We start from the raw sequence: 12,191 nt of genomic DNA, 5'->3' as shown, positions 1-12,191 counted from the left end.
GAAGGACTTTAAATAGGGAGAATCCTGAGATGAATTGAATCTTAAAGTGGCCCTTGTTCCTGCAAAAATCTTTGCAGGTCTTTCAAAAGGTCTTGGACTTTAAATTGTTTTGGACAGCTAACATCAGCACTGCTAGTAAGGAGTTAATCTTCTAACTCCAGGGTTAATTTCAGACCATAATGAAGTAAGCAATATCCCAGTCAAAAGCTATCTGTAAACAGCCCAACCAAAGCATCTCTAAAACAACCCACCGATACAGGCGGGCAGGACACCAGAATATAAACAGATAGCAAACAGCATTCCTTACTAGAACTGATAATGTTACCAAATTAGGGTAATGAAATGTCTGCAAGAAAAGAAGCAAACTCAGAGAGCACCAAAGACCCATCATTTCAACCATGAGCTACAAATATTGTCCTTTATTGGAGCCTTTCCCATGCTTGATTTCATATTTCCATTTTCCTTTATCATTTCTTCGTTCCATTGGTGTATTACTTGCATTTTTACTACTTAAACAATGCATGGTTTGTACTAAACATTTTCTACATATGTCTCCAAGAGTAGTTTTGATTGTGGTTGCTTAAAATACATTTAATCAATAAAATATTTATGTACTGCAGGAACAATAGTTGATGTATACTGGACTTTTTCCCCCATTCACCTTTTCTGTAACCTCTTTTGTATCTAATTTGTTTACTCATGTCTAAAATTATCTAATGTACTTAACCAAATTTAATGTGACAATATTTTGAGAGACTAAACTATCTTAGAAGACTTTTTGGTATTTAAGATATAGATTTCTAACATGACTGTGGAAATACTTCTAGGTCATTTAATCAGATTCCATATTTTCCATTCATACTATAGAAGTTTCTTAGGTTAAGATTCTCTAGCTTGTCATTGTCCTTTTTAAAAAAAAGTGGTGTAAAAAGACTTTAACAGAGAAGAAGCACACCAGGTATGATGTTATTTAGAATAATCCCAATTTCTGCCTCTAATCTACCAAATGAAACCTAGAAGTTCTAAAAAGATAGGTATCCTCTGAATTTTACCTGTGGGGTCTTATAGATATCCAAGAGATTAGCAATATCAATGGAAGTTTTGGTGTCTAGTCCCCCAATCACTGAAGTCAGATGATTCTGGATACCACAGATATAATTAGGAAAAAAGTTTTTCATGCTGTAAATCAGTAACATTGTGGCATGGTATGTTTTCTGTGCACTGAAATGACTGTCATAGATGTTGAAACCAAGAGTGATATTGGGTAAGATCTCTGGGTTTTTATTGATCTTCTTGACTGCAAATACCAGGGCCACAATATTTTGGTAGTATTTAGGTACTAATCTGAAATAGAAGAAAAGTTAAATCATCAATAAATATTTAAAATATTTTTTAAAAAGAAAAAGTACTAATTTTGCAATTCATGTTATAATCTTAGAATATTGTTATTAGTAAGTATGTGAAATGAAAGCAATGATGGTCTCATAAACTAATTATTTCATATATATGGAAACTTAAAAATAGTATTTTGTACATGTCTACTTATTTGTGCAAAACAACAAATTTACAACTTTTAAAATATCTATGACATCCATACATTTGTATTCTTCCTTTATTTTTGGAAATAACTCTGTGGTTCTTAGATATGGAATAATAATTTCATAATGTATAAATAACAGTTATACACATCATTAAAAGTATGAAAAAATGCCACATTTTATAACAATTATCTCAATGGTATATAAATCAAAATTAAGAAAATGATAAGGAAGAATGTGTAAAATTATCAGAGTAGATGCAGACTATTAAAATTTTCCAGGCATATCTATATAGAACAATAAAGATTTTAATGAAGTTTTTTCCTTAATATTCTGGCCCAGACTTATCATTAAACTTTGGTTAACTGGCTGGGTAAAATAGTCAACATTTACAAATATCCAATGCCTTGATACCACATTAAATAGAATAGACTAATTGAATTATGATCTAATAGCAGTCAGAATACACAGAACTAAGCTTAAAATCCTTACAAAAGCTCTTCAGGCAATGGTGGTGGTGGTACTTCTCTGAACTTTAGGGTAGCACGCAGGAAAGCAGCTAGAGTGACAATGCCACCCATGATGACATCACCTGGCTGATAGTATATATGATAGGGATCATGAGGACTTTGAACTCTACATTGGATATTATGTGACTTAGAGAGTGGGGGATAAAGAAATGCTAGTGAGAATATTATTAAGGCTAACATTGTTGGAAAAAAGCCATGTCTTTCCTTGACATCTAAATTCTTTTTGCTTCTTTGATGACAGTGATATTACTAGTAACAGAAGGTGGTCGTAATGCTCCTTAAAAAAGAGTAAGATGCTTCCACAAACTGTGCTGTATAATTGAAGTCTACCTAACATGAAAAAAATTTGAGACATTTATAATACTCTTCATGTTTTTTGTTGGACACTGAAATTTTGTATGTAGTTGAACATAAACAAATTAAATATCATCCTTTCAAAATTAAATAGGTAGGCAATTACCTTATGGATCCCATGAGAATTGAAGGAAACATGTTTTTACTGATACAAAAAATATTTCTATCTCATTGAAAGGAAAACACTTAAAATGAACAAGATTTTTTTTAAAAAAACAGACTCAAGACAATTGTCCCTCAGGTTTGTGATCTCCAGAGAGGTCTGATGCAGCTTTTGGCTGTTCTGTTGATCATGTTGTATTAGGATAATGTTGCTGTAATGCTGCTATTTGTGTCATCATGAATGTAACACTAAAATTTGGATAGTAGCATAGCAGATAGACCATATGAATGAACTATGGATAGTCATAATCTGACAGTCCAAAGGTAGTATTCAGCAGGTTCTGACCAGTTCTGGAGAACCGGTAGCAGAAATTTTGAGTAGTTCAGAGAACCCGCAAATACCATCTCTGACTGGAGATTTTACAGTATCCTTCCCCTGCCATGCCCACCAAGCCACTCTCACAGAATCGGTAGTAAAAACAATTGAATCCCACCGCTGTGATAGTCCTAAGCATAGCTCACTTCCATCTTCCATAGGTCCTATGTTCTGTTGATTTCAGACAGATCTTTAAATCCTTACTCCCCAAAATTCATGCAAATACTCTAGTCCTCTTTGAATGGAGTGTTGTGCTGCTTTTAATACTGGACAACTTTTTAATTGCATGAAGCATTGTTTATTAAACTGAACGTTTTCTTTCTATCATGTACTCTTAGATTTCTGGACATACTGTAATATCAATAAAGCACAGAGACTTTTTTATTCAAATTATTGGTAAAATGTAGGACTATTTAATATTGAAACCACAGCATCTGAAATATGTAAGCAAGGAATATCAGCAACCTCTGGATAATTGTCAGTGAGGAAATGGACCTAATCCCCTCAGAAGAGCTTTTTAAGATTTTGAGAAACCATCATGTCAGGCTTGGAATGGGCATCAATCTGTTTTTCAGGGATGATGTTAATTTTTTGATGTGGATTATTGGGTTTTGTGAGATGAAAGAGGATCTTGTTGACAAGATCAGGCTCTACTTTCAGCTACTCTTCATCTCACATGTGCTGATGGTTTTAGGATTGTAGATTTCTGGCAATACCCATGTAAATTATTTACAATTAGCTAATTAGAAGAGAAAAACAGGCCAACATATTTTTAAGGGATGATGTGTGTTTTATGGCTTGAATCATTGGATTTTGTGAGGTGAATTAAAATCTTGTCGATAAAATCAGGCTCTAGTTTCAATAACTCTTAATCCCTCACATGAGCTGGTTGTTTCAGTATTGTAGATGGCTGGCACCTCCATGTAAATTATTGCTGGCAATTTCATGTAAATTATTTACAATTACCAGTAACAATATCACTTAGACTAATATACTGCTTCACAGTGCTTTACAGCCCTCTCTAAGCAGTTTTATTGCCCCCCAACAATCTGGGTCCTCATTTTACTCACCCCGGAAGGATGAAAGGCTGAGTCAACCTTGAGCTTGGTGGGATTTAAATTGCCAAATTGCAATCAACCGGCAGTCAGCAGAACTAGCCTGTACTTCTGCACTCTAACCACTGTACCACCAAGGCTTCTTTTCTTTTAATTTAGCTAATTAGAAGACAGGAAGAGGCCAATAAGACTGGTTTTCTGTGAGGTGAGAAATATAGTTTCATATACACATATAATGGAGATAGAACAAATTAAACACAAAAGCACAGCTCAGATCAAAAGTATTTTCTTAAATTATTTCAAATAGATTAATATATCTCAACTTCAACATTTACTTTAATCATCTGCCATTGCTCACCTCGTCAGATTAAAATATATTGACCACTAATTTCTGGCAAGTTTTGGAATTTTGGTTTTTAGGATCATTTCTTTAATACTGCAAAGTGAATATGATAGATATTTTATGGATATATATGTAACCATCTCAGCCATAAAAATATGATATCAACAGATAACATCAAATTAAACATTGCAGACAAATCTGGGTGGGGGAGTAGGTTTCTTATAGAATATTATTATTCCCATCAACTTAGTTATGACAAAGCTTTTAAAATCATTTTTAGTATATAAGTAGATTCATAAATTACTGAGATTTCCCAAACTTCTGAAAATCTTCACAATATGTTTGTCCAGGAACACTCACTTTACGCTTCATTTGCAAAGCAATATAATGGTCCTGATCATGCACAAACAGTCAAAAAGTAACGTGCATATTTTCCAAAGCAACTATGCGACCCTAATGAGAGAAGAGTTGGCTAACATATGTACTGCTAAGTGTTGAAATAACCCTTCTGAAGGTTCCCTTAATAGCCGTTCAACAACTGCTTTATCCCAAAATACAAGAAAATCATTTTTTAACATCATAATTTCCTTCTCTTCATTAGATGATTCCTGTTGTTCACATTGGACATCAGTAGAATGACATGACATTTGGGTGGGAAATGCAACCAGCAAATGAGCCCTAGAAGCTAGAAAGGAACATTTTAGGTGTAGCAGTGATTAGAATGCACTACTGCAAGCTACTTCTGCTGACTGCTGGCCAAAGATGGGCTGCTATTGGTTTGCCCAGATTCGGGCAAACTGGTTGTTAATTTTATGGCCAGTTTGGCAAACCATCAAATCCCACCCCTGGCTGGTCCTGCCCACCTCCACCTCCCCTCCAGGAGTCCCCACATAGCCTGTTTTGGATCCCAGGTAAGTGCATAGCCTACATGAAGGCTCAGGGAGGGCCAAAATGGGCTTTCTGGAGGCTCTGGAAGGCCAAAAATGGGCCTATTTCCAGCCTCCAAAGAGTTTCTGGAGCCTGGGAGGCCATTTTCACCCTTGCAGAGGCTCCCAGGACAGGATGGTGCAGAAGGCCGACTAGGCCACTGATAAGTAGGTGGTGGGAAGAACGGAGGCAACGCAGAGTAACATTCAGCAAGTAACCTAATTTTTAAAAAAAGGGTTGCCGTGGCTGCCGCAAGCTAACAGTGCAGCCAGCTGACAGGCAACAGCTGATGCCATTTGACAGCTCCCTTTTATGGTCAGCTGTCAAATGGCATCAGCCAATAGGAGACACAGACCTAAGTGAAAACATCAGCACAGTCTTAGAACGCAATACTCCTTTCTCCCAGAACGGAACATGTGTAGTTCTTTAGGTATGCTGGGTGCCTGCACAGATGGCCAGATCTTCTCAGTTCTGCTTGGGCTGCCAAAGTGTGAGGATCTTCTGCTGGGTGTGGAGTCTCTGGTGCGGGTGGCATGGGAACCTCGACCTCCGGTGGTGTGGTTGACTGCCTGGGCATTATCATTGGGTCCGTGGCGACTTGCTTCAGGCGATGATGGGCTCGAGGCATCATAACCATCCAGAGGGCCACCTGCAGGAGTACTCCAACACCCCCTTAGCTGATCAATATGGCGGCGCCAAATGCAGCCATCCCATAACTGGATCCTATATGATTTAGGGCCAGTTACTGCAATGATGTGACTGGGTAGCCATAGGGGATGATCTGCATAGTTCCTTGCTAAAACCAGGTCATGTTCTACAAAACTTCTGGCCTGACTATTGGAGCCCAAGGGCATGGCAGGGGCATAATTTGGGTGCAGTCTGTCCAGGGTTGTCCTCAAACGGTGGCCCATCAGAAGTTCTCTGGGGAGCAATTGGTAGTAGCACTGGGAGTAGTATGCTGAATTAAAAGGTATTTTGCCAGTCTAGAGTGCCAATCAGCAGGGCCAAGCCTTTCCAGGGCCCCTTTTGTAGATCTGACAGTTCTCCCAGCTTGACCATTACTGGCTGGGTGAAAAGGAGCTGTCAGAGGATGCCTTATTCCTTGGTTAGCAAGGAATACCTCAAATTCATTGGATGTGAATTGGGAGCCATTGTCTGACACTAAGCTGTCAGGTAAGCTGTGTGTGGCAAAGATTCACAACAGGGCCTTTACTACTGCTTCAGAAGTAGTGGTTGGCATTAAGGCTAGTTCCACCCACTTTGAAAAGAAATCCACTACTACCAAAAATGTTCACACCTGAAAGGCGCCAGTCAAATCAATATGGAGTCTGGACCAAGGTGACTCTGATCTTTCCCATTTTCCTGGGGTGACTGTAGGAGGGACTGGTCTGGTGACCTGGCATGGTTGGCAAATGTTCAACCAGCTAGTGATCTGGGCATCCATGCTAGGCCACCACACATAACTGCATGCTAATGCTTCCATCCTGACAATCCCAGGATGTCCCTCATGAAGCACTTTTAAAACGGGGGTCTGCAGCTGAGAAGGAATGACCACTCTGGCTCCCCATAGCAGGCAGCCTTGTAGGGATGACAATTCTTGCTGATAGATTTTCAAAGGCAAGAATTCAGGTGAAAAAGGGTCTTTAGGTCACCCCCTTCCCACCCAGTCAAGGACTTGGGATATTACCTTGTCCTTGGCAGAGTGGGCAGTGATGCCAAAGGATGTGATGGGTAGGTTAAGGTCTTCGATTAGGAACACAGCATTGGTTGGTTCCACTGGCGTAGGCAGGGGGCAATGGCTGAGAGCATCAGCGTGGCTGAGGTGCTTGCCTGCTCAATGTAGGAATATGCTGCTAGAAACAAAGTCCACCTGGTCATCCTTGAGGACACAATATGAGGTGTTTGCCTGTTGCCTGATAGAAGTCCCAACAGGGGCTTATGGTCAGTGATAAGTTCAAAATGGTGACCATAGAGAAACTCATGAAACTTCTCCACTGAAGCAACTGCGGCTAAAGCCTCCTGGTCAATTTGGCTATATTACTTTCGGCTTGAGAAAATGTCCTTGAGAAAAAGGCAATTGGTGCCTCATAGCCATTGGACAGCCTGTGTCTTAATACAACGCCAATGCCAAAAGGTGAAGCATCTGACACCAGGACTAGAGAGAGGTCCTTGTTAAACTGGACCAAGACAGAATCTGAAGTTAGTAATGATTTGACAGCCTTGAAAGCGAAGGCTTCTTTAGGGCCCCAATGCCAAGTGGCATGTTTGTCTAAGAATCTATGAAGTGGCTCTGTTACAGAAGCCTTATGGGGCAAAAAGGAAGTGTAAAAATTAAGCAGTCCCAGAAAGACAAGTTCAGTCTTGTTTGATGGGGTGGGGCCATTGTGGATTGCACGTACCTCGGATTCTATTGGGTGGATGCCAGAGGAGTCAATTTTGTAGCCCAGAAATTCTACTTGTGGTGTGGCAATAGTGCACTTCTCCTTCTTCAATTTGAGGCCTGCTTTTCTGAAACAATTGAGAACCCTTTGAACTCTTTGCATTAGTTGAGGTTTGTCAGAGGCAGAAATTAATATGTCATCAAAATAAGGTATTACTCCAGGTAACCCTTGAAATAACCTCTCCATTAATGACTGAAAAATTCCTGGGGCCACATTGACCCCAAATTGGAGATGCTTGCATCTGAAGGCGCCCCTGTAAGTTATGATAGTCTGTAATTCAGTAGTTGTGTTGTCAACAGGGAGCTGCTGGTATGCTTGGGACATATCTAATTTTGCAAAAATGGTCCCTGGTTTGAATGAATGCGGAAGATGCTGGATCACTGGGACTGATATGCAAATATTTATTAATTGAGCACTTATAATCCACACAAATTCTTAAGCTGCCATCTTTCTTGAGAGGTGTTTCCCATTTTGAACAGTCCACAAGTTCTAAAATTCCCTGGGTAATTAGCTTATCCAGTTCCCTGTCCAGCTTTGGGGGGGTGACAAAAGGCACTCTGCGAAGCTTCATGTGGATTGGGACTGCTAGGGGTTCTAAATTGAATGAGATTGGGATTCCCACATAACACCCAAGGCCCTCACTGAATATATCAGCATAGTCATTAAATAAGGCATCCACCTCTTAGTTGTTAATAGAGTGAATACCTCCTATATGAAGGCCAAGGGCAGGGAACCACTCCATCCCCAGCAGACTTGGGAGGGCCCCATCCACTACAACTAAAGGCAAGCAACCCTTAAAATTTTGAAAATGAATGGAAAACTTGCTTTTTCCATTGACTGGAATGGGTCTGCCCTGGGAATCAGGCAGAATTAGATGGCAGTCTTGGAGCCTCTTCTTTGCCATGTGAGGGAGGATTCGCTTCAAGGTGCTCCATGAGATGATGGAGAGTTCTGAGCCGGTGTCTACCTCCATCTCGCAAGGTTTACCTTCTAAGGACATAATGACATTTATTTTGTTAGAATTTTTGTTAAGTGACTTAGCTTGGTAGCCCGTGAAGCAGTCTTCTACTTGTTTCTGGAAATGTTGTGTTGGCTGAGGAAATGGCTGTTGAGGCTGTTTGAAAGACTTCCCAGCCTGACAAATTCTGGCCAAGTGACCTTTCTTTTGGCATTTTAAGCAATGGCATTCTGTAAGGCTGCCATATACATGCTAATAGTCTTTCCTTTAGCCTGGGTCTGTCTTCTAAAAGTGTGATGCCTGGCAATTCAAGAGGGTTTAAGGGAATAGTGGTTACAGAGGATTTCCTGCAATTCTTCCCATTCTTCTTTCTTTACTGATTGCGGTGCCAGAAATGCAGTAGCAGTGTCAAACACCGTGGCTCTGCAAAAACTTAAAAAGTAAGCCTTTTTTTCTGTGGGTGGAAATTCTGGTGAGGTCAGTGGCATCTAGAAACAGTCAAAATGATTTATATAGGATTCCCATGTCTCCGATGTCAGTCTGAAATGTGGGAACATAGGGGTTGAAGTAATCTTGTCTTCTGGTCAGCCAGTGTTGCTGAGAGGAATTTTATTCGTGCTCGTGAATAGTGACAATCAGCTCAGATAGTGACTTTCAGCTCAGATAGTGACTTTCAGCTCAGTGATCATGCTTGGTTGTCTCTTTATCTGAATCCCATCCTTGTCGCCAGCGATAAGTAGGCAGTGGGAAGAATGGAGGCAACGCAGAGCAACATTCAGCAAGTAACTTTATTTAAAAATAAAGGGTTGCTGTGGCTGCCACGAGCTAAGAGCGAGGCCGGCTGACAGGCAACAGCTGATGCCGTTTGACAGCTTCCTTTTATAGTCAGCTGTCAAATGGCATCAGCCAATAGGAGCGGTCCACATTCCCACAGGAAATGCAGACCCGAGTGAGAACTTCAGCACAGTCTTAGAATGCAATAGCCTCACCCATCATGGCCACACCCACCCAGTAACTGATAGAGAATCAGTTGCTAATTTTTTGGAAGCTCATCCCTGCTGCTGGCTGCAGTTCAGCAGTTCTATTCTCACCAGCTCAAGATAGACTCAGCCTTCTATTCTTCTGAGGTGTGTAAAATGAGGACCCAGATTGTTGGGGAAAATATGCTGACTCTGTAAACAGCTTAGAGGGGGCTTTAAAGCACAAACAATATACAAGTCTAATACTAATGCAGTATCAGGGGTTTTCAACTCAATTGTATAGAATGTGAAGGTTATGCGTTTTTGTTTTATTTTTATAGTTTTCTTATGTATGTCGTACACTGAAGATGGCATTTAATTTCATTATACGAGGTGCAATGACAATAAACTAAACTAAATTATTGCTAAACAACCATAATAAAATTATTGGTGCCTAGAGCAACACTTTTTCATACATCAGTTGCAAAGTTGCTGTAGCCTTGGTCCACTTCAGTAACTGTTAGAAAAGCCAAATCTTCAAGGGGACAAATATATCCAACAAACCTTCCACCTCTTACAATAGCCCTATGAGGTAAGTTGGACCAAGAGAGGGTGACCTAAAGTCACCAAACAGTCTTTCAGTGCTAAACTGAGATTTGAACTCATGGTGTCCTGCTTTCTAGCCTGGTGTCTTAACCACTAGATCAAACTGACTCAGTTCATTTATATCAATTCAACAAAAAATATATAATATTTATTTTTTCATTGAAAAGAATGTTGAATAATAATTAGTTGCAATTTCTTGCTCTAAGAAATGAATTATCCATACAAAAAAAATTTATATCCTTCCATATATATCATTCTATAACTATATTCGGTGCTAAAAGTCAAATGATTGTTAATATATGTTGAGGATGATGATTGTTAGTCAAAACAGCATATGTCTCTTTGGAATTAACCAAGATTTAAGAAACTGGAGATGCTCATAAGAATGAATATCACTCAATAGAATAATAAATCTGCAATGCATCATGAAAACAAATGGAAACAAATAATTTATTCTTTTTTCCCAATAAAGAGTAAGAAAAGAAGCAACTTGGTCACAATTTTTCCAAATTTGTTGTTTTATAATTGTTAAATTTCCATACACACTTTTCTATATATTTTTATATTTCCTCGCATTCTTAATAGTATTGTATGAATACAAAAATTCATATTTAATTTAATAGAGATATATTTTAAAAATTATATATCGCACTGCATGTAAATAGCTATGCAAGCTCTTTTGGTGAAATGTTTTGGACAATGGAGCTGTCAGATATGGCTCCATTCCAAATCAAAGAAAGAAAGCCTTAAACTCCATTTTTATAGAGAAAAGTACTTTTATTAAATATGAAGTGGTAGCAACAAAAGAAATACAAGATGTGAGGCAAAAGCACGGAAATTACATGTAGAAAGTTATCCCAAGTCCCCACCTCCAACAATTCAAACTGGACATCCAATCTGAGGGCCAATGAGGGGGAGCGCATCCAACGCTTTCTCACTAAAGACCTCTCTGAGGTCCCAATATTCTTTAGAAATTTTCTCCTCCCCCACAATGTGTTCACTAGCTACCGATGCCCACTCCTTAGGATTCTGAGGCCTTACTAGGGAAAGCTCCTCCCCTTCCGGTGGTTGGTTGGAGCATATGCACATCAGACCTTTCCTCCAGTCCTCTTGAGGATTCCTTTTCCTAAACCAGAGTAATCCAAGTAATAAGGGGCACTCCATCCCAGGGGCCACAGTAAAACACAAAGCCATTCGATGTCTTCCCATCAACATTTCCACTGGTCCCATTACAAAATGAGCAGGGCCACCCCCAACCACTGATCCAGCTAGTTGGCAAAATGCTATGTTTTTTAAAAAAAGTTCTTAGCCTCAATCCTAGTTTTCCACAACTTCTGAGCTAATTACGCATCTAATACACTCAGAGTCTAGCAGATCCAACACCCTCCCCTGGGACCCTGATGTAGGCATCCTTAATTCCATTGGGATGGTCATGGAGCCCTTTATGGACTTACCAGAGGATCTTGTCACTCTTGCCAGAAGGGGTAGGAGTTCCCAACTCTCTCTTCCTGGAGGTGCGAACTCAACAACTTCCGCAACCTGCATGGCTGTTTCACACAGCTTGGCTGAGTTTTTTTCCAACTTTCTTCCCTCCTGCCGGTGTCCTTTTGTATCCAGTTTAGTGTGGCAATCTGCAGCCCAGTGACCTTCCTTCCCACATTGGAAGCATGCTGTGGTTTTGGGTTTCACAGCCAATCCACCCTTTTGAACTTTGGGTGCCTCACAGGGGTTGGTAAGGAGAGGGCTTTCTCCAGCTGGGGCCACCCCTGCATCTGTTTCTGGTCAGATCAATTTCCACATCAGCAGACAACACATACCAGAGCTGTAGGTCTCTAACATCTTTTTTGGAGATACAGCTTTGATAAACATCCTCATTCAGCCCATCTTTGAAAGCTTCCATCAAGGGCCTCTTGGGACCACTCTCTCTAAATTCCTGAGTATATTCACAATGAGCCTTCGTTCCTGATTTATGGTTTTCATCCTAATCCTAGCCTTGTGTTCA

At 39.9% G+C, this 12,191-nt stretch overlaps 1 protein-coding gene across 1 annotated transcript in view; it reads right to left on the bottom strand.

Annotated features, from left to right (window-relative positions):
- The window catches only part of LOC148124239 (vomeronasal type-2 receptor 26-like), a 40,034-nt gene extending 37,661 nt beyond the window's left edge, over positions 1–2,373 (bottom strand). The window contains exons 1-2 of the mRNA XM_087917234.1: positions 2,031–2,373; positions 1,053–1,344 (exon numbers count right to left, since the gene is read on the bottom strand). Of these exons, the coding sequence (XP_087773360.1) occupies positions 1,053–1,344; positions 2,031–2,248 (510 nt within the window). The 5' untranslated portion in view covers positions 2,249–2,373. The remainder of the gene's footprint in view (positions 1–1,052; positions 1,345–2,030) is intronic.
- Positions 2,374–12,191: the final 9,818 nt, after the last annotated feature.

The sequence above is a fragment of the Pseudonaja textilis genome, chromosome Z (genome assembly GCF_049901715.1).
Source record: "Pseudonaja textilis isolate UNSWEBS1 chromosome Z, rPseTex1.2, whole genome shotgun sequence".
Taxonomy (NCBI): domain Eukaryota; kingdom Metazoa; phylum Chordata; class Lepidosauria; order Squamata; family Elapidae; genus Pseudonaja; species Pseudonaja textilis.
Note: the sequence above shows the minus strand (reverse complement) of the source record. Positions and strands in the feature narration are given on the sequence as shown.